At 44.6% G+C, this 22,898-nt stretch overlaps 2 protein-coding genes across 3 annotated transcripts; one reads left to right on the forward strand and one right to left on the reverse strand.

Annotated features, from left to right (window-relative positions):
* Window positions 1-579: 579 nt before the first annotated feature.
* Window positions 580-5,856, forward strand: LOC136751878 (uncharacterized). The gene is made up of 4 exons (XM_066707632.1): window positions 580-898; window positions 1,298-1,387; window positions 4,792-4,932; window positions 5,047-5,856. The coding sequence occupies exons 1-4, from the start codon at window positions 662-664 to the stop codon at window positions 5,854-5,856; spliced, it is 1,278 nt and encodes a 425-aa protein (XP_066563729.1). The 5' UTR covers window positions 580-661.
* A 6,820-nt stretch (window positions 5,857-12,676) lies between these two features.
* syngr1b (synaptogyrin 1b) lies at window positions 12,677-22,151 on the reverse strand. 2 transcript variants are annotated; one of them, XM_066707158.1, is made up of 4 exons: window positions 21,614-22,151; window positions 15,802-16,039; window positions 15,414-15,559; window positions 12,677-12,951 (listed from the first exon to the last, which is right to left on the reverse strand). In XM_066707158.1, exons 1-4 carry the CDS (start codon window positions 21,710-21,712, stop codon window positions 12,712-12,714), a joined length of 723 nt encoding a protein of 240 aa, XP_066563255.1. In that variant the 5' UTR covers window positions 21,713-22,151; the 3' UTR covers window positions 12,677-12,711. The 2 variants fall into 2 exon arrangements, with proteins under 2 accessions (XP_066563255.1, XP_066563256.1); XM_066707159.1 differs by lacking the exon at window positions 12,677-12,951 and adding an exon at window positions 14,007-14,470 and having other exon boundaries at window positions 21,614-22,148.
* Window positions 22,152-22,898: the final 747 nt, after the last annotated feature.

Consider the following 22,898-nt stretch of genomic DNA (forward strand, 5'->3'; position numbering starts at 1 on the left):
TACATAAACAAATGAATGGAGCCGTTATTGATTATGGATAAACAAACCAAGAAAAAATGTTAATTGCACATAGTTCAGAAAGATCTGTATTATACTGTACTATACTGTATTGTATTCTACTGAATTGAGTTTTGTATTGTACCGTACTGTACTGCACTGTGTTATATTGGATTGTACTCTACTGCTTTTGTTTTGCATTATACTGTATTGTTTTATGCTGTATTGTATTAACTTCAGGGTTTCGTATTACTTTGTGCGCAACTACACTCCAGGGTGAAAGTGGGACTTTAATTAAAGTGTTTAATGAGAAGAAAAAACGTTTTTAAATGATAATAAAATAATTCGACTTGAAAAAATGCGATACACCGTCAGATAAACCTTACAATACAAACACGCACAGCAAGCCTTCCTCTCTCCCAAGATGGAGCCCCACCGTACGTTCCACGCTGACGTAGGCGGTCCTGGCATATCCTATAGCTCTCTCGCTCTCTCTGTCTCTGCCCCGCCCTCTCTACGTCAATTCCCACAGCCCCGCCCCACGCCCTGCCCACCACGCACCAGCGAAAAGTAAACAAACAGTCCGGCGTGTGGCTCAGGCTCCCTGCCGCAGAGAGCACTGCAGCGACCGCGGTGGAGTAGGGGAGAGGGCCGGGGTTCAGCGATGGCGGACGGGAATGCACCGGTGTCGGAGAAGCGGTTTTGCTGCCTACTGTGTCAAGAGAAGCTGCGGGAGCCGGTGTCCTTTCCCTGCGGACACAGCTTCTGCCGGGATTGCAGTCAACGCTATCAGGAACCCCTCGGCCCGCGCCGCTGCCCCCTATGTCGCCTGTCCGTCAGCCCCCACAGGACGACCGGGCCGGGGGAGTTGCCAAGGGCGGTGAAGTCGCGGCTGTCTCAGGTGAGACCGTAACAGCGAGAGGAGACGGTAAAAGGAAATACTTAAAGTGAAATTGTTATTGAGTTTTGAGAAACGCATATAGCAACAACAATATTGCACATTACATAAATAAATTGATTAATTAATTTAATTAACAAATTAATTAATGAAATAAGACAAAATGAAAATGATTTTTTAATTATGAATCAACAATTAATTGAAGTGTTGTACAGCAAATACTGTAAAACCCTTTATAACAAACAGACTGATTTGCTGCGTCTTGTTCTTGTCCCATGCATGTCTCTGGGAAGCTGTTTCTAGCAGACTGGAGATGCCTGTGAGGACAGGGTGCCCCCCACTAAACCCTCTCTATCTCTCTCCGTTTCTCTCTCTCTCTCTCTTTCTCTCTCATATATATAGAGAGAGGCAGCTGGAACTGGCTCATCGGCTAGTCCAGGGCAGAATCTGAAAGGAGTTGGAGACCTTAGACAGGCCAGGGGGACACTCACGGTAACTGCAGTACAGACACACTCACAGGGAATACAGTAATGTGTGGACTATAGTAATACTATTACAGGTGTCTCCAACCTTTTTAATATGAGAGCTACATAAAAGATGTCGCACCATCCGTGGTTTGACACTGCATGCACAGATTTAAAGGCACATCTAAGACACATCTAACATTACCTCAGCTGGTGCTAGCAATCCACCTCCTCTTCTCGAGTTCAGACTTCGCGCAATGTGCATATTGACATTGATGTTGGCAAATATTGCTGGAAATTAATTGGCAGATATTGTATGTTGTGCATTTTTAAACAATGCTGACTAATCAGGAGTGAGATAATGGAAATGTAGATTTGATTGGATAGTAGCTGGGTGTTTGCGTGTCTGATTTGTGAGATTTGTTTTGAGTGAACAAAATATGATTAGCCTTATCTGCATCTGATATATCATTTGTAGTCCGTCATCCGAAAAGTTTTCCATCAAGAACATGGCACATTGGATCCGCACCAAGTACACAGCCTTTCCAGTGTGTTTCTCAAACTACCCTACTGTTTCTTTACCTCCTCAACTATGACAATAATAATAGTATTATTATGATTATTATTAATAATAATAATACATTGTATGTATAACACACTCTTCTCATACCCAGAGTGCTACAAGTCCAGCAAGAGTCAAAACAGACAGCAAAAACAAAACAGGCAATAAGCTGTAGCAACTAAGACCACAAGGAAAAATACAGATAAACCAAAGAAAGCAAGACAACAGGCAGGTAAGCCAATACATTGGAACAAGCAATAAAGAATCACTAAGAGGATTTAAAAACTAGCAACTAACAGAGATCCTATTAAGTGCTATCCACAGCCGTTGGTGCGCAGTGCTACTGAAGGCTCTGTCACCCATTGTTTTGAGTTTGCAAAGGGGCTAGTGAAAAAATAAGAAGCTTTTCATATTTTTTTACAATGATGTAAAAAAGAAAACACTAATCACACACAAAGACACAAAAGCAGAATGCACAGTTCAACATTATACTGTTTATTTGAAAATGCAAATCGTTGTAATTGATGTAAGTCACTTTCTAGGAGAATTCTAGCTACATCAGTGTCCTGCTTCTCCGCGATAGCTTGCCATATATGTTCTGTCTATGTTTATTTGCTCTGTTGTATACTTCTTAGTGGTTAGACAAGCAGATGATAAGCTTTTCCATCAATGCACGTCTTCCTATTGTTTTTCATTGGTCAATGTAATTTTGAATGCACGTGAAATTGGATCGAATCAAACTCGTTTTGATTCCAACGACAATGAAGGCCTCAATGATCAAGGTGGGATACGGAATGCATACTAGTTTTTTTTTCTCTTTCCACGCACATAAAAATCAGGTGCATCAGCGGATCCAGTGTGTAAAGGGCTAAATGCAGCCCCAGCCCTGGCCAATTATGCACCCTGTGCCATGGCACTATTCGCTGCCCCTACCGGTATTTCCTCAGAAACTGTGACACACCGTTCCAGAAAGGTGATTAAACAAAGTAATCACGTCTTTGACTCTATAAAACTCAAGCTCAGTTCTATCTATATCTGCATAGACAAAATAAATACGTCATCATTCTAATTTGCACAGATCTGACTCCACCCAAAACATTCACCAGACAGCAAGAATGCAAACATATATTTTTACCACTAATGAAAGTTGACCAGCCCAGCTTTTCTCTTGCAAAGGCATGTACAGACTCTGTTAAATCCAGCTGTCAAGCCAGTTCATGCCCCATAGATATTGTTGTTGTCATTGAGTTGTTGCTCAGTCATTGTGGAGTGAAAGGAGTTTTTAATCGGCTTTAGTTTTGAAAAGCTGTGCTCGCCACTTGCCATGGTGCAACCGATATGACTGTCAAGTGTCATCAGTGAATTAAATGGGACAAACTCAAGGCCACTGGAATGGTGCGGGTTGGACCCCCATAAGCCACACTGGGGTCTGTTTGGTGATTATGAATGCATCAAATGGTGTACACATCATTCACACTGCACTTGATCGCTATATTTAACTCATATTAAACTATTTCCAGATGAAGATCTTCAGCCGATCTCTCATTCCACAAAGTTTCGAAATGTCAGTGTTTCTTTCTCCCGGCTTTTTCTTTAAAATAATTCTAACCAGTCAAAGGCTCTCTTAACTGTCACTCAGTTTAGTCCCGAAGTAAGTGACCCAATCAGTGAAGCGAGGTTTCGGAAAGCAACTCTGTTAGGATAGAACTGCTCCCGGGGCAGGACTTATATAATACTTCTGATTGGTTACTTGCCTTTAGGATGTTGGACATACATGACACGATCTTCATTTTGACAGGTTTGTAACCTTGGAGATGGCGCTGCCCCCAAAGTCTTGTCATCCTGTGTGGTTGTGCATACTTGCTCAATGGGCGAGCCGGCCCTGGCTAAATGTGTACATGTATTTCCAAAATTGTTTAGCGAGCCACTCATAGGTGACTATATATACTGGTATCTCGACCTGTTGGAGACCCCTGGTACTGTGTACCTATTAGGACATCCTCACTCCTCAGCATCAGTTGTCATGCATCACTTAGTTTTGCGATCAGCCCTCAGTAAGTTTAGCGATCAGTCCTCAGTTATCACTCATATTTGATATCACCCATTGGGTGTCAGTCTTATTTGGCATCAAGCTTCATGCTTATTTTATGTCAGTTCTCATGCATCACTCGAATTTAATGTCAGGTATCACTCGATTTTAATATCAGGTGTCAGGTGTCACTTGAATTTAATATCAGGTGTCACTCAAATTTTGTATCAGGTATCAGGAGTCACTCGGTTTTTGTGTCAGGGATCACTCAGTCAGTGTCGGGTATCAGAGTGTGTTTTTTCTGGGACTTAATTTAATAGCCAATCAAATGGCTGAACTGTTACTGTTATTTCATTGGTTACAAGGAATGTCAATCAAGCCAAATAACCATAGAGTGGAACCAAGGCAGGCATTCACAAGACATTTGTGGATAATTTTAACATGTGGTATTACCAAAAATAATTGTATTATAACACAAATATCGACTATAAAATCAGCATGGAGTGAATACACTGTAATACAAATGATTGACATTTCCTGTAACCAATTAAATAACAGTAAAGACAGTTCAGCCATTTGATTGTCTATTCAATTAACTCCCAGAAAAAACACACTCTGATACCTGACACTGATTTTGAGTGATCCCTGATACAAAAACTAAGTGACTCCTGACACCTGATACAAAATTCGAGCGACACCTGATACCTGATATTAAATTCGAGTGACACCTGATACCTGACATTAAATTCGAGTGACACCTGATACCTGACATTAAATTCGAGTGACACCTGATACCTGACATTAAATTAAACACAGTGTTATCTCTTTCTCTATCTCTCAGAGCCATGTGTGTGCGGTGCTGGGGGACAGTGGGCATTTGCTAGAGGAACTGGGGGCCACAGCAAGGGGTCTGGGGGCCGGGCGAGGGTGGCAGAGGATGGAGAACTTAGCACTCCGCACTGACCATGCCCATTTTCTGCAGGTACACCCACCCCTAAAATAATCATAATTGCAAGAATCATGATTTTAATGTTGGTAATGGAATCCAGTAAGGAATTTAATTGCTGTCCCTGTCTCACTCTCTTCTTCCCTCTAGATCCTGGAGATCCCAGCTGTGCCTCAGGCTGGGATGATAGTGGCAGACCGAGTCCCAGATGTTGTGCGAGTGGCAGTGGGGGAGGCAGTAATGGAGGCAGTAAGGGGGATCGGCAGGGAGGCAGTAAGTGGAGTGGACAGGGAGGCAGTGAGGGAAGTGGACAGGGAGGCAGTGGGAAAGGCAGTGGGGGAGGCAGTGAAGGTTGCAGTGAAGGGAGTGGACAGGGAGGCAGTGAGGGTTGCAGTGAGGGACGCAATGAAGGGAGTGGACAGGGAGGCAGTTAAGGAGGCAGTAAAGGAAGCAGTGAGGGGAGTAGACAGGGAGAGAGTGTGGGAAGGAGTGAGGCAGGTGGACAGAGTGCCAGTGAGGCAGGCAGTGAAGCAAGTGGGCAGGGTGGCAGTGCGAGTAGCAGCTGTGGGTCTGAGGGTCAGTGTATTACCAGACACTGTGGTTGCTGCCAGGATCCTAAAATCGGCCAAAGGGGCGCTGAGGGAGGCTGGAGGGCTGCGGTGCCTGTCCCAGGGGGCAACCAGGGGCTCTAATCAAGGGGTCACCTCTGGCCAGGACCCTGAAGGTCGGCCACGGCCCCCTCCCAGGCCACCTCATGGGCCTAGGGTTCTGTGTCCGCTGCAGGAAGAGGGGGAGGGGTCCAGGGATGGGCAGAGGGTGGGGGTGGGGAAGGGGAAGGGGGATGGGCAGTGTGAGTCTGTGAAAGGGGAGGGGCAGTGTGGACCTGGGGAGGGGCAGGGGGTGGAGCAATGTGGGTCTAGCCATTTTCACATTACCTGCTCTCCCCTGCATTGTTCCTGAGTTCAACGTCACCTTGCACTTTACTAGACTATAGTGAACACAGCGCTGGCTCCAATCTGGTCCTTATACTAGATTACAGTCCATACAGCACTGTCCCACACTGCTCCCTGCACTGCCTCAGTCTGAGCTGCTGTGACTCCTAGCAGCCCCGAGGTGTGTTGCTGTAAATATATATTCTTGTAAATCAATCCATACATGCATACATAAACATTTTCTCTCTCTCTGTTCTCTTGTTTTTGGCAGGACACCTACAGTAGGATACAACACCACTATACTCTTCTCTACTATACTGTACTATAATATGCAATACTATACTATACTATACCTTGCTACAATTTGTGCTAAACGGGGTCATAAATACATTGAATTTATGTAGATAGATTTCATACATGACAAAACGAACATTAAAATTATATAAATGTGCTGTTAAAATAATGAATCAGAATGGATCTACTTAAAAATAATTTTTTTAAATACTCAACATAACTTTTTTAATCAGCTAACTATGGAAGGCGGGCGTTGCATTTCAGTTTTAAAAATAATTGGATATTTTAATGATTTTTTACATTTTAATTTTCAATTATTTTCCTCAATTTCATGTCATAATGAATCCATGCATAAGGGGGTCTTGCAAAGCCCACACCCCAACATATGAGGCTTCAGCGGGCCAGAGCAGACACCCAAGCTCTGTAAATATGCACCACTTCTTACCTCATTTGTAAATGAAGTCCATCCTGTGATCCTTATTAGTAAATTCTCCAATGACTGCCGTAGAAGCTGCTCCAAGAGAAAGTGGAATTTTTAAAATTATGTAAAATCCCGCCACTGAAGAAATCGATTTTACTTCCCATTCCAACAGGTAACTTTTGATGTGATGGATTAGGTGCAGTTTACATACTTTAACTTGCTTACTTTAGCTGTGCTCACCAAACGGGACATGTAATTACACCTTGTAGGTGGGGCTCTGGGAAAACGTTTCCAAATATAATCCAGTGCCGTGGTGCATTTTACAGAAGTAGAAAAAAAAAACTAGTTTAGGCCATTTAAAGTAGTCCTGCAGGCTTGTGACAACACTAAATTCAGAACGTGCACACAGCAATGAACAAAACTGACACACATTCCCTCATTCCAGTGGCGAATCGTGCCTTTCAGGACTGGGCCTTCTATACCTCCACCCCCCTCAAAAAAAAAATCACTAACAAAAAATAAGGGGCGTCCCTGGCCATTTTTCCGCTTTAGGCAAAATATAATTTTTACTGCTCCATCTTCGAAAATCGCGTTTGTTCTAGTTACGCGGGCACACACACACACACACTATCGGACGTCACGGAGGCAGTCACTTTATGAACAACAATCACTCAACAAGTGTGTGGAAACAAAATGCAACCAGTTCAACGAGATGCAACACTGTAGCCAAACCAGCAATAAAAAAAACAGTTTCACTCACCAATGACGTTCACTTGAAGACGAAATCCATCCTGCTGTGTTTTGGTGTTTTTGTGCAGCCTTAGTTAAACAGCTAAGATTATTGTTGCCTTTCCAATTCCACACACCCTTGTTGGTCCCAAAACAAGCCCCCCCAGCAGTAGAGCCTCTTTTGTCGAACTGAGCCTATTATCCAAGTGTATCGTTCCCAGTTGCTAGCCTGAAAATGGCGAACATATCCCGCTTTTGAATGTTGATTGAGATGGAGATGTTCGGGCGTTGGGCGGCCTTTTTTTAACAATGTCCATCTTTTCATTAAACGGTCGTCTTGAAAAGGGCACTGAGAATAAATCCGTGACAATATCATATTCCCCTACTGTGTCAATATCATCTCCACCTGCTGCCATCTTCGATGTCGGCTATCAATCGCTAGTTAGCAACACTAAGCTAGGTCTCGTGACGTAAGCAGGTCTTCTAGAATACCCTGGAGCCGCGGGAAATCTGAAATAATATGCCCATTGGCTACAAATCCAAATATGATTGGTTGATCAAGTTGTCAATCCAAACGTACGCTCTCATTCCATTTAATGGTCAGGGAATTCTATCGAGGAAATAGAATACCCTGGATGGAAGATATTCTCCCCAGAGACTCCATAGTAAAATATCTAATTGGTTGCATTTTTTCCCAACACAAAACCATTCAAATGCGCAGTGCAAGAAACAAGTTGGCAGAATTTTATTTTATTTATAGAATAATCACATACGTTTTTTTATTTTTTCATCTGAGGATTCCAGGGCCTTCTCTGAATACCTTGAAGGCCCTGACAGTTCGCCACTGCCTCATTCGCTCACCTTGGCCTGCAGGCCATTTAGTTGGCCAGACATAACTGCGGTTCCATTGTATGATTAACTAGATTAACAGTATGCATGCATGTGGTGCGTGAACAAGTGTTTCCACAAGTGTTTCCACAAGCAGCTTTCAGCTTTATAAGAATGTGTAGCCTAAACACTAAGTTCACTTTTCTGATGGCGCTTCTCTCTTTATCTCTCTGTGCAATGGTACTATACAGCACTTTCAGCACAGCCTGCCAGCGACATCATACCTTCCCTTGCATGTGCACACCTCATCCTGTCACACTGTTATAAACATAAAATATATAAGTTCACTGAACTCCTGAAATCTTTGTCTTTTCCCCTTATATGATTAATTAAACTACATTCCATGGCCGAAATGTGAAACAATAAGAGTTAGCAAGGTAAGCAGGAGTATAAGGAAGCATAGTTCTATAAAGTGTGACATTACAGATGTATCTTGAGTAATCGCCTGAAGGTGATCAGGTACCCTGCTGTTCTGACCTCAGTGGGAAGGTCGTTCCACCACTTAGGGGCGAGGCTGGAAGAGGAGAGGGCTCTGGAGGAAGGGCAGCGGCAAGGGGGCACAGGGAGTCTTCTGGTGTATATATACTGTACTATAACTATATTTCATACTTTTTTGTTTTAAAAGAAAGAAGGAAATAAAGGAAGAACAAGAAAACAGACAGAAAAGAAAAAGACAGTGAAAGAAAGGAAAGCTAGAAAGAATTAAAAAATACGACAAATGGAAAAGAAAAGGAAATGAAAGAACAAATGTACGAATAAGAAACTGAATTAATACTTGGGATTGTGGGGCTGGCAGTGCTGTGGTCGGAGTTATGGACTGAGGTATGAACAGTTTCCACAGTGTAAGGTGCACAAGCCCCTCCTTCTTGGCTGTGTCTTTGGCCCTGGGCTGGGCATCCCGTGGGGATTGGTGTCATCCGCCTGGTAGAGGCTGACTGCTGGACTGCTTGTCTGATCGATTTGTTATTCAATTGCCTTGGTTCCCCTCAAAGTGCACTACACTGCACCAACACTACACTACACAACACTGCACAGTCACACTAGTACACTACCACTACAGCACTGTCAAACAGTATACTACACTTCTCTAAAGTACACTACTTAATACTGTAGTATACTATAATACGCTGCATTGCACTACACCCTGTCAACAGTACAGTAGTTCTGGTTCAAACAAAGTCCTTCACTACGGCCAACAGCCAAGGAAGGAATCCTCCAGCAACAGCACCAGAGGTGTCATGTTAATCATTCATTATTGTTTTATTAGTTTTTTTGTTTTATTTACAGAATCCATATTGCATTTACTGGAAAACACTGAGAAACAATATTTGTACATTTTATATATGTATACACCGATCAGCCATAACATTATGACCACCTGCCTAATATTGTGTAGGTCCCCCTTTTGCCGCCAAAACAGCCCTGACCCATCGAGGCATGGACTCCACTAGACCTCTGAAGGTGTGCTGTGGTATCTGGCACCAAGACGTTAGCAGCAGATCCTTTAAGTCCTGTAAGTTGCGAGGTGGGGCCTCCATGGATCGGACTTGTTTGTCCAGCACATCCCACAGATGCTCGATTGGATTGAGATCTGGGGAATTTGGACAACACCTTGAACTCATGAATCATCAGACCAGGCCACTTTCTTCCATTGCTCCATGGTCCAGTTCTGATGCTCACGTGCCCATTGTAGGCGCTTTCGGCAGTGGACATGGGTCAGCATGGGCACCCTGACTGGTCTGCGGCTACGCAGCCCCATACGCAACAAACTACGATGCACTGTGTGTTCTGACACCTTTCTATCAGAACCAGCATTAACTTTTTCAGCAATTTGAGCTACAGTAGCTCGTCTGTTGGACCACACAGGCCAGCCTTCGCTCCCCATGTGCATCAATGAGCCTTGGCCGCCCAAGACCCTGTCATCGGTTCACCACTTTATCTTCCTTGGACCACTTTTTATAGGTACTGACCACTGCAGACCGGGAACACCCCACAAGAGCTGCAGTTTTGGAGATGCTCTGACCCAGTCAGTGCACCTGTACTAGGCTCTCCATAACTGCAGACACACACACACTTTGAACAGCACAAATCAACTATTCAATCAACAATTTACTCATTCAAATAATAAATAAATAAATAAGAATTAAGTATTACATATTGTGCTTCAACAAAAGACACTACTGATAGAGAACACCACACTCACACACATACACCCTCATACACACTCACAAACACACACTTCCAGTCCATTCCAAATTTTACTCCCTGTCAATTTATACTCCAATCCAATATTTAACACCTTGCCAGACCCCTGCCATCCAAATCAGGAAGTGCTGTGTAGCTGGCTTGGCCTTCCCCTGCAGTAAGGGACCGTAACCAATTGTGACATTTTACCAACACTGTGGCATCACTTGGCCCCTCCTACCAAACCTCCTGTGATTGGTTGCTCCCAATTAGGACAGTGTAGCATTTTATTATTTGTCCCTACCAATGTAATTTTTACTCTACATTTGAGCCTGAGCAACAAATAAATAAAAACAAATACATACATACATACATACATACATACATAGAAAATACATTGAAAACATTTTAACATGGTTGTTTAGTTTATAGCAACACATGAAATCTCACACAATCCTACCTAAAATCCATATAGTGTAGTATTTTGGTCACAAGATTTATTTTATATATATATATATATATATATATATATATATATATACACACAGATAGATTGATAAATAGATAGATGTATGTATATGTATGTACATATCATATTTTGTAATATTTTATATTTTCAGCATGTATTATTATCCCAAAATAAAAAATATTCTCAAAAAGCAAATGAAATAATAATAATAATAATAATAATAATAATAATAATAATAATAATAATAATACAAAAGAAACATATGTACTGGTTTGGAACCGAACGTCACACAATTAATTCAATAAGCTATCATTTGTTTTATTAATAAAGATAAACTCTACAATAAAACTCATATATACTCTCTTGAAACACTAATATACTTTGAGATACAGATTTACATATATATAGAGATAGATAGAGGTTTTTAAGGATTGTAGCTATCTATGAAATTCAGTATCAGATTCATACATTTCTTACCTATGGTATATTTTAATTAATATTATGCTTTTAAAAAATAGTGTTAAATTACAGAAGCGAATCTGCTGCCACAAAATATACAATTTGTGAAGAATCATTTTAAATCCTCTTCTTAAGATATTCTTGAAGGTTTAAGTTATTTTAAGGTTGGTTTAATAAGTCTTAGGTGATTGAATGCTTTAGTAATGCTATACAGCAGGGTCTCCAGCCCTGGTCCTGAAGAGACACTAAAGTACAGTACTCCACTGGAGACCCCTGCCATAGCCTGTGACAGTGAATTGTACTGTGTTAAGAATAAACACATGTAAGTAAAATCTTTAGTTACTGGCTTTGAAGACACTCAGTTTAGCACTTAATGTATCTTTTCTGCTGGTATTTTACCAAGACCTGTCTTACTGGTTATGTTTTGGTACTAGAAACCCATTCTGTCTTTCTAAATATGTGTTTATATCACTAACCCCATCTCCTTTTAACTGTGTGTTTATAACAATAACTCACTGTCTTTCTTCCTGTGTTTGTCCTAGTAACTCGGTGTGTCTTTCTTCCTGGCTGTGTCTGTAGTAGCAACCCACTCTGTCTTTCTTATAGACTGTGTTTGTAGCAATAACCCAGTGTCTCTCTTACTTGCCTCATGTTTTGTAGGGGTGACACACTCTATTTCTGTGACGTAGCCTCAGTTCTGTGCGATGCTGTGCTAATTGGGTAGTGTCAATGGGAGCTGGTTAGGTGTCGCTGGCTGGAGTTTTGAACCACAGAAGTCAGTGCTGGGCCGAGCACAGCCACAGAGACAGTCTGGTATGGTTATTGATTGGGGTTATTGGTGCAGTGTCATCAGGGTCATTGATTTCTTTTTGGTGCAGTACTGGCTTTATGGATGAGGTTCGACAGTGACTGAAATCCTGTTCCTGGGGTGTTTTTGTGCCGACTCTGTTTTGTGCTTTACAAGCATCTGTGTGTGTGTATCAATGTGTGTATCTGAGTGAGAGTGTGTGTATCTCTAACAGGTAGTATTGCAGTAGTTTAAGCCAGACAGAATTAGGTTTCTTAGGTTACTCCTCTGTAGGTGGAGGGGTGGGGGGCTGTAGAGCTCACTGCTGGTCCCAGTGTGGCAGAGTCTATAGATATATGTACTATAGGTACCAATCAGCCTCAGAGACTCCGATCATGGTATAGGAGGTGCACTCAGGGCCCAGTGTAGTAAAGCCCAGTGAAGGCCTGTTGAGCTCCAATAGGACTCCACTGTGGCACAATGGTAGAGCCAACCACTGTACTGCACCCCCCCCAACCCCAGGCCCCCCAGCATCCCTTACCTCACCACTACCCCCTCCCCTGCCACCCCCACCCTCTATGCTCCCTCCCTAGTTCTCTTCCCTCTCCCTCTCCCTCTCCCTCTCTCTCCCCCCCTCCCCCCCTCTAGTTCCTCAGTAGTCCTGGCGCTGATATCCCGCTGAGCCATCAAAGCCATCCAGGCCAGGCTGGTAGGGACCGGGCCCGGGGGCGGCAGAGAGGGGAGGGGGGCTGGCTAGCTCATCTCCCCCAGAGGGGTAGTTGGTATAAGGGGCGGTGCCGGCGTCCTGGCTAGGGTCGGTATAGTCCTGGGAGAACAGCGCCGAGTCTGCTCCCAGCCTGTACCTCTGAAAGGCCAGGAAGGACTGCCCTGCCTGAGGAGGGGGGTAAAGAGGTTGGGCATGGACAGGGTGGGACAAGTAGGAGAGACAGGAAGGGGGACGAAGGAAGGAAGGAATCGGAGTGGGAGGTTAAGGAGAGAGAGAAGAAGGTAGAGGGATTTGCATGCAGATTAGGGGTTAGCATTATGTCAATTTGGGTCACAGACAAGTGTGTGCAAGTGTGGATGTGTAGGTGTGTGTGTATGTGAGTGTGTGTGTATAGGGGGTTGTGTATGGGTATGTGAGGTGAGGTTTAGAGGGGAGAGGGGGAGGGAAGGAGGGAGGGAGAGAGAGCGAGAGAGAGAGAGAGAGAGAGAGAGAGAGCAATTGGTTAGTGTTGTCATTTAAGATTGTTAGTGAGTCAGCATTAGTGAAAACAAGAAGAGTCACCAAGGAAGTGGTCCGCACACCTCACCCCCCCGTGATAGGAGGACAAGGACACACCCCCACTCCACCCCCCACATACAGAAACCTCCTAGGGTGCCTGGTGTGTTCAGTGTTTAACATCCAGCACACTGCTGCTTTAAGAACAGGGAGAGATAGGATGAGAAAAGGGGACATGAAAGTAAGTAGGGGAGAGGAGGGTAGGGGACATGAAAATAATGATGTGTGATGGTACTCAGCCATGAAAACAAAGAAAACAAAGTTTTGAGTTCAGAGAGTCATCATTATCTTCATCATTATTTCACAGAATGGACAATACAGTCCCCAGGCTTTTCTGGCGCCTGTTGATGACATCACTGTAGAGTTCTGTACACTGGGGACCATAGGATTTTATATTGTTGAACTGGTTAAAAAAAGTTTGGTTGTGTTTCAGTTCTGATACAAACGATGGGAGAAAAAGTGTGGCGCCCACTTTGGAACCACACACATCAAAGCAGAACTATATCATTTCACAAATTCATATACAGTATGTTTTGTGTCATTACTGATTATTCTGTGTATTTTGATTGGTGAATATTTTTTAAGTTTTTTCTCTTCAGTTATCTATGTCAATTCATAATGTTGTTTTGGAAAGTTTTGACAACATCACCCCTGGAGTCTGCATATGTCTGCCACAACGTCACCTGGTTCTGTGGTTCATTTTATTGCAAGGTTGCCACAATGTTACTTGGTTAGCTGGAAAGATAATACAGTGAGGGCTTTCGCTATCGAGAGTCTGTTGCTTTGGACTGCAAGTGAAGAAAAGTTGAGTGTAAGAGATTGGACACATACAAATACAGTTAAGAAAAAAACCCACTCCCCCCTTCAGGTGGCATCAGCACCGCTGTGCCCCCTCCCACCCGTGAGCCTCCAACATCCATACATACAATGTAAATAAAATGCCACTCTAAGACTTTGACTGTTCTATGGTAGGGAAATGGGGGGTGGTGGGTTAGGGTGTTTAGTGATAATGGTTAATGCACATGGATTAGACCACAGGGGGCGTGGCCTGGCTGGTGAAGAGTTTGTTGTACTCTTCCTCGAAAGACACACCCTTTAACCTCTGCACTGCCAGCACTGTCTGGGCTCCCTGCAAGAGACAGAGCCAGTGGGACAGGGGGTCAAAGAGAGCGAGCGAGCGAGCGAGCGAGCGAGAGAGAGAGAGAGAGAGAGAGAGAGAGAGAGAGAGAGAGAGAGAGAGAGAGAGAGAGAGAGAGAGAGAGAGAGAGAGAGAGAGAGAGAGAGAGAGAGAGAGAGAGAGAGGGAGGAGACAGTGGAGCAACACATCATTGCCTGCCACACAGAGAGGCAAACTCCAGATACAACAATCTTATGCAAAATGTCTTTATATGTTAAATGCATAATTTCTGTATTTATTGTTCCCATTGCCCTGTCCTGAATTGAAATTGAATTTGAGAGAGAGAAGGAGAGAGAGACAGATAGCAACAGCAGACCTGGCTGCCCGGAGAGAATGTACCCTCTGATCAATGTGAGACAGGAGTGGTGGAGATAAATATGCCCAAACTAGGGAAGTATTCTTTGATAAAGTAATAAATGCTCATTGAAATTATCTGAAACTGGAAAACACAGAAAAAACTGTCAGTCCTCCTAGGGGAGGGACACTCTGGCTGCCCAATATGTAACTGCCTGCCACAGCCTAAGGGCACACTGTGACACTCTGCATAAGAGCACAGATTATTCTGATCAATTCTCGTATTACTTTTGTGCTAATGGAAAAAAAGAAACGTCTATGTGTTTTCATTTACTTATTTATTTTTCTTTATCTTGTTCTTAAATATGTTTTCAACTTCCATTAAATCTTTTACTTTATTAATATTTAATTTAATTAATCTAATTTATTAAACTTTGTGAAATATTATATTTTCAGGTATGTATATATTGTGTAAATGTTTTGGCAACACTGCTAGTTGACAGTGGTATTAGGGAAGAGGGAGGGAGGGAGAGAGAGAGAGCAAGAGAGATAGAGAGAGGAAGAGAAAGAGAGAGAGAGGGAGAGAGAAATGGGTTCTCACCCAGGTGAAGATGGAGAAGAAGGAGAAGGTGATGGCTGCCCGGGCTGCATCTGCCCCCTCCCCCAGGGGGTTGTCCTCATGTTTGGACACCTGCCACTGATTGGTCAGCAGGCAGAACCCCACGAACCACATGAAGGACCAGAACGCTGCAGGGAGAGAGGAGAGAGAGGGAGAGGGGGGGTAGAGGAGGGAGCAGTGAGGGGAGAGAGAGAGAGAGCTCTTAGCACATTATATCACATTGTGAACACATTCTCTTCCACCTGTTACCGCACCCCCCTTTCGTTCTCTCTCTGTGGACATGCCCACATCAGTCAGTACAGCCTTCTTGTGGTCCCTCCTTCCTCTCTCCCTCACCAGCCATCACCCTCCGCCTCCCACCCTTTCTCACCAGACATGCCCACGTCTGCCAGCACGGCCTTCTTGCGATCCTTGACGCTGCTGATCTGGGGGAAGTAGACATCCAGCGCCAGGAAGCCCAGACAGCACAGGAAGGCCAGGGTTCCCATGGTGACGCCGTAGTTACAGGCACTGGGGTTGCGGTTGAAGATGCAGAACTCCTCGACCTCGCTGGGCCGGTTCACGTAGCCCTCATTGGAGATGCAGCCAAACACCACGATAGAGAAGAGCTGAGAGTAGGAGGGGGGTGTGGGGGGGTGTAGTGGAAGTGGAGAGAAGGGGAGAGAGGAATAGAAAGGGAGGGAAATGTAAATTCCTACAAATTCCTATATTTGCAACTTATAACATAAATATATGGAATATAAGGAGCACACATTACTACCACATGTTAAAAATCTATGTTTGTTCCATTTGGTTGTTACTTGTTTGTTTTTTTGCATTAAGTGCCTGATTGTGTTTGTTTCCTTTTCCTCTGCCATCTCCTCTCTTCCCGCTGCGCCCATCCCTTGCTCCACTCCTCTCCTCCCATTTCGGCTCTTAATTCCAGCCCTGACCCCCCTGCCACCATTTGCCTTCCTCATCACGAGGCTGTGTTTATAATGAAAGCAGGCATTGTGGAGGCCACCTCAGGGTAAGACGGGGGGGAATCCTGATCTTGTGACATTCAGAAGGGCCCTGTTGAGCAGGAGCGAGTTCAAAAATGTGTGTGTGTAAGGTTGTGTGCAAGAGTCTGTTTCTGTGGGTCTGTGTGTGTGTAATGGAGTAGGGGTAAAACTATTTTTTTGTATTGAATTAAAAGCCCAACCCATGTGAGATGCCATGAGTAAGAAGAAGAAGAATTTACAGAGGACACTATTTCCTGAGCAGGGCTTTCATCCACAAATGGCAATGCAATTTTGTGACTCAGCAGCTGTACCCACAGCATACAGTATTGACCTTCAGTAATTAGTGCAGGCCTACCCATATGACAGCACCTACAGTAACAACAGTATGATCTACAGTACAGATCTGAGAAAGATCAGCAAATAGAGTACAGCAAAGCAAGATACCCACTGTACTGTGTCTCTCCAGGACCAGGGCTGGAGACCCTGCTGTACTGTACTGTACTGTACTGTAGCTCTCAGTGTCAGCGAATGCAGGGTGATGGTGATCAGACTGCTTCCGTCACAATGGCAGTCTGGCTGCTGCTTTCTGCTGGCACTGTGAGGGACAGAGAGATAAGCTAGTGCTTGTCTGGGCCAATCAGAGTAGTCTAGTGTTGGGTGGTATACTGTAGTAGAATGCATTGTGGTAAACTGTAGTACAGTGCAGTGGCTTATGGTAATATGTGGAGTAGTATAGCATAGTAAACACACTGTAACTGAGATACTGAAGACACTATGATACTGAGCTACTGAACACACTGCTACTGAACATACTGTGACAGTGACACTGAACACATTGTGACACTGAGCTACTAAAAATATATAGTGACACTGTGACACTGAACACATTGTGATACTGAGCTACTGAATACAACACACTGACATTGAACTACTGAACACACTGTGATACTGAGCTACTGAACATACTGTGACAGTGACACTGAACACATTGTGACACAGCTACTAAGGACTGACAGTGACACTGAACACATTAACACAGCTACTGAACACACTGTGACATTGACATTGAAAACACTGACAATGAGATACTTAACACAGTGACACGGAATACACTGAATACACTACAGCTCCAGCAGACTTTTTGTGAACTATTACATGAGACAAGGCAAGTCTTTTCCCTTCTCCCTCTTTCTTTCTCCCTCCCCCCTCTCTCTCTCTCTCTTTACTCCTTTCTTTGCCTGAGCTCCATGTCCATCTCAACCCCTCCCCCTCCATCCTCCTGCTCTAATCTCTGTGACCTTGTGTGCAGAGGGAGAGAGAGATGGAGAGAGAGAGAGTGACTGTCAGATATTAGTCTCTGAGTCACAAGGCAGACAGCAAGAGTCATACACACATACACACACACTCACTCACAATCACACACTCAGAAATACGGGCGTGCTCCCAATCATACACACAGTTACAGAAACACAAACTTAAACACACACATACACTCCGACTGGAGCCAGCGCTGTGTGCACTATAGTATAGTACAGTAGAGTATAGTATACTGTCCCAGACTGGAGCCAGCTGTTTGGATTATAGTATAGTATAGTATAGTATAGTATAGAGGCCCAGACCCAGACTGTGTGGACTGCAGTAGGTAGAATGATAATTGTGATGATGTCAGCAATTGAAAAGGTAAAGGAAGAAGCCAATTGAACACTGTGCAGATTTGGTAATTTCTGCTCTTTCATCAACACACTGACACACTGACTGACTGACTGTCTGTCACACTGAGTGCTCACTGACTGTCTCCAGCCCTGGGCTACGGTGTTTGTACAGCGCACTGTGCTCTCCGACAGGCACAGGGACACTATGGACAGTTTGGATAGCTGAGAAAAGGTAAATTGAAGGTAAGAATAAATATGTCTCTGCCAGAATCAAATGAGTGTGAGCATCCAGACAAGGTGAGGTTTCTCACTGAAATTTCAGTTTTATTTTCAAGTTGACAATAGGGGAGAACATGCAGGTATGGGGTCCAGAGGAGTTGATGTTGACAGCTCAGAATAACTGACTGACTGACACCCACACTACCACAGAAGTCACTGCTCCTGATGCACTTGCTAGCAGTAGTAGTAGTAGTAGTAGTAAGACTGTAGTAGGATGGACACACACACACAATTAATTACAGGGCAATCTATAGTAGCCAATCACCCTAAGCAGTCTGTCTCTGGCCTGTGGGACGAAGCCAGAGCCCCCAGAGAAAACCCAGGCAGCCCACAGAGGAGAAGAGGAACACCATACACAGGCAGACATACCCAAGGGTCCAGAATTGAACCCAGGGCCCAAGAGCTAGGAGGCAACAGTGCCAACCCCAGCACCACTGGGAGGACCGTTTGATAAGTATAAATGTATTTTAGAAACTCAGTAGTTCAGTAGCAGAGAGCTTGCTTGGGACAGCAACCAGGGGGATGGGGGACAGGGGCACAGAACCAGGGTCAAGAGCCACTGATGTACACTATTGTGCAAAAGTCTTAGACAGTTTCCATTTCTCTATTGTGATGTGTGAGGAAATGAAAACTTTGTGTTAAATGCAAAAACACTGTTAAGACACAGAATGTCTGACTGAAATAAGACAGCACTAGGTATTCAATTGTGTGTGTTCCTGGCTGTAGTCACCATACCAGCCATTTCCCTCCACCACTGCAGGTTCTGCACCTTTAGACTGGAACTGAACTCCTCCAGGCTGGACTGTTGGCTCCCAGCTCAGCCCCATAAGTGGCAGTCGTTCATTGTCTCAGACACTAACTTCAATTAGATCCTCTGTACTATGGCTGAATGGACAATGGCACCAGAGCCTCCTGCTAGTTCTCGAATGATCCCAGCTGTCTCACTCCCATATTGTTGTGTTTTCATCTTCGTAATCACAGTCAGAGTTCTCACAGTTGGAGACAGCACAGAGACTGAGCAAAATTGGTGATGCTCAGAACATCAACATGTTATACCCCCTGCATGTGTCCAAGGCTTCTGCACAGCACTGTAACTCCACGGTGCTCTGACCCCCTCAAGCCTGGAGCCTACTGACCCCCTAAGGCCTGGAGCCCCACTGACCCTCCCAAGGCCTGGAGCCCCACTGATTCTTGTGGCCAGCCCTGCAGTGCTGGTGTACACTGTTTAAACTGGATAGTGTGTGAGACACACTTCAAACCATCTTAGTCAAAGGAAATGTAACAAAAAAGGCAATTTTCATTATTATTATTATTATTATTATTATTATTATCATCACCGTTATCAATTTTTTTTTCATAATTATGAATATGTATTTATATATAGTCTTACTATAGTGTCTAACTAGTCTCTTACTGCAGTTGTGTTACTATAGTGGCTTAATACAGTGTCTTTCCTGCTGTACTGTACTGTAGTATCTCTCCAGGATCAGCAATGGAGACCCAGTGGCATAGTGTGACTTTTTCTTACAGGGGTGGGGGCAAGGCTAAGAGAAATTCCTGTGATTAACTGTACTGAACACAGCAACAGCATCACCGTGGGTGGGGCAGTGGATAGTGAGATTCTCTAACAGGGGTGTGTGTATGAGAGTATTAGATAGGGGGAGACAAAAGGAGAGGCACAGAGCACTGTGGCTTCCTGCAGATCTGACCCACTGACAGAGACAAAGATACAGGCACATCAACTCACAATGACTGCAGAGATCTGGCCCGCTGGTTGGGAACCACAATGTGAGAATGCAGACCTGACCAACACTGGCACCTGTGTTGGTACTGAGGGGAAGGGTGACCCAGGTTGAGGACGCTGTTGTGACAGGGACTGTAGTGTCCAGCAGGGCAGGGAAAAGGGTATACAGGTGCAGTGAGAACAGGTGCATCTGAGGACAGGTGGTCATAATGGTGTGTGTTACTGCTGAAACTATTTGAAAGGCCATATTTATATATACCTTTGAAGGCGCTACACCCACGCACTCCCAATACTCTCACTATCTGTCAGCGAGACATGGACACTGGAGACAAGGCCAGGCTCACGTACCACAACTCACAACCATCAGAACCAGCAGCACCACTACAACAATAATAATGATCAATTATCGTCTAACTAATTCACTCTCTCTCACGGTTTGTGTAAATGTTTATGGCCTAATACACTCCCAGCCTACCACAGTGAAGCAAGCAGACATGACGATAATACAGGCAATAACCACCGACGTCGTTAGGTATATCAACCGCAGCAGGAATAATAATAGTCATCATCATAATAATAATAATGAGTGACAAGGTGTGATTCAACTTTGGCCCGTACAAGAGAGCGCTGAGCCGTGATAAACTGTAACACTAGCCGATAGACGCGCTGGTATACAGATTGCAGGCATCTCCCTTTCACCCTCTCTCTCTCTCCCTTCTTTCGGCCCCTGCATTTGCCACTGTGTTTCACTTCACTTATTTTAAGTGTATTTCTTTTTAAATACCACAATTGAGCAACTAAACTGCACCTGTTTCGCAGTAGAGGGGAGCCAAGCGGCAAACGCCCCCCTACCCCACCCCACCCCACCCCCATCGCTCTTTCTGTCTCTCTATTGCCACATGATGATACAAAATAAGGAATAATATGAGAAACCTATCAAAATATAACACCGCCCCTCCCCCGCTATTTTTAACCCGTGTGTGGTTAAGTCTGCTCTGATCAAGACGGTCACCTCCTTCACTACAGACAGATTTCTCCTCCACCCCCAAAACACAACACACACACACAACTCGCCCCGTGGTTTTATTTATACAATGGTCACATTTGTATTTTTTGGTGGAACGAAAAACACAACAACCCCCTTCTCTCTCTTTCTCTCCATCCTTCACGTCCTCCTCACTCTCACTCTCTCTCTCTTCCAACGGTCGGCTGTCATTCTATTCCTTTTACTCCTGCTCCAGCACCACTATATTAAAATCATTATTCCTTTAATACACTAAACCCGCCGTGCTGCACCTGTGACCAAGCGCTTCAATAATACGAGCTATAATAATAACCAACGAAGCCTCAATCAAGGCTGTTTCCAATGTCAGGTACGGGCTTAGGGGAGCCGCACAGCCGCACATTCCCAGTGTGTGTCTGTGTCTGTGTTTGTGTTGTGCCTCCAAACACAACGCGTCCAGGCTATTGTTAATTATGGTAATTATCATCGTTATGTATTCATGAAAATGTAGCGGCACTTACCCAAGACACAATCCGGAGAATGGTGTACGGTTGTCGGAAGAATGTCACGGGGTCGAAGGCTCCCCCTGCTTTCCCCGCGCCGTATGCCATTCCTTCCATCTTCGACCGATTGGGTGTTTATTTATTTTTTATGTCTAATAATACGGTGTTTTTCAATTTTTATTCTGGCTGCGGTTGCGGTTGTTTTGAACGCGTCCTCTCCTTCTCTCCCTCGTCCTCCAACCTCTTCGTGTGAACCAACAGCTATAATCTAGTGCCGCGTTTTGTTTTGATGTAATTGTGATTTACATTAACCGAAACCCAACAGGCACCGCGGATTCTCGAGAATACGTTAGTAGCCTCTCTCTCTCTCTCTCTCTCTCTCTCATAATATTCAAGCCTGCTATGGAAGGGTGGAGAGAGGGATGGAGAAAGAAGGAGAAGGGGGGTGGTTCTGGGTCTCCAATGGAAAAGATGGCTGCGCGTTCCCGTGTGCTCCAGAACGCGCTTTGCTCCTGTCAAATCGCCTCTGCGCGCGATCGCGCTTTTCTCCTCACACAGTGCTATGAACGCGCGTTCCGGGCTCTGCTCCTTAATTAGAGAGACAGTGGGCGTTGCTTGGAGGGGGAGGTCAATTCATCATTGCGCCCTTGGTTGCTCTGCAGAAGTAACTGACAATCAATCAATCAATCAATCAATCAAAGACATGCATAAATTCCTAAATTCTCCCGCCTGGACTACTGCAACTCCCTCCTGGCCGGCCTGCCTGCATCCACTACCCGCCGCTCCAGCTCATCCACAACTCTGCGGCTCGTCTGGTATTCTCTCTGCCCCAATTCGCACACGCTGCTCCGCTCCCTCTACTGGCTCCCGATACCGGTACGCATTCAGTTCAAGACTTTGACCCTCACCTACCGCTGTCTTGACCACACTGCACCAAGCTACCTTCAGTCACTCGTCTCTCCATACATCCCCTCCAGACCACTGCGCTCCTCCAGTGCCAGAAGGCTAACTCTGCCTCCTCTCCACTCTCCTTCCTCCAGAGCCGCTCCTTCTCATCCCTGGCCCCTAAATGGTGGAACGACCTGCCCACCGAAGTCAAAACAGCAGAGTCCTTGACCTCATTCCGGCGCTTACTCAAGACGCATCTCTTCCGACAGCACTTGTAATATTAGTCCTCTATCCCTGCTAGATAGCACTTCACAGTTTTATTATGCTTCTCGCGTTCTTGATTGTTTTCCTCTTTGCTCCCTTTCCCGTAGCCCTTGATGGTGACCCTACATCTTGACAGCACTTAGCTTTCACC

Source organism: Amia ocellicauda, chromosome 6 (genome assembly GCF_036373705.1).
Source record: "Amia ocellicauda isolate fAmiCal2 chromosome 6, fAmiCal2.hap1, whole genome shotgun sequence".
In the NCBI taxonomy this organism is placed as follows: domain Eukaryota; kingdom Metazoa; phylum Chordata; class Actinopteri; order Amiiformes; family Amiidae; genus Amia; species Amia ocellicauda.

Excerpts from the sequence above, each read along its gene's own strand:
- LOC136751878 (XM_066707632.1), top strand. The coding sequence starts at position 662 with ATGGCGGACGGGAATGCACCGGTGTCGGAGAAGCGGTTTTGCTGCCTA. Across the intron at positions 899-1,297 it reads TGAAGTCGCGGCTGTCTCAG|AGAGAGGCAGCTGGAACTGG; the intron begins GTGAGACCGTAA and ends TCATATATATAG. Across the intron at positions 1,388-4,791 it reads AGGCCAGGGGGACACTCACG|AGCCATGTGTGTGCGGTGCT; the intron begins GTAACTGCAGTA and ends TCTATCTCTCAG.
- syngr1b (XM_066707158.1), bottom strand. The coding sequence starts at position 21,712 with ATGGAAGGAATGGCATACGGCGCGGGGAAAGCAGGGGGAGCCTTCGAC. Across the intron at positions 16,040-21,613 it reads TTCTCCGGATTGTGTCTTGG|CTCTTCTCTATCGTGGTGTT; the intron begins GTAAGTGCCGCT and ends TCCTACTCTCAG. Across the intron at positions 15,560-15,801 it reads GGCAGACGTGGGCATGTCTG|CGTTCTGGTCCTTCATGTGG; the intron begins GTGAGAAAGGGT and ends CTCTCCCTGCAG.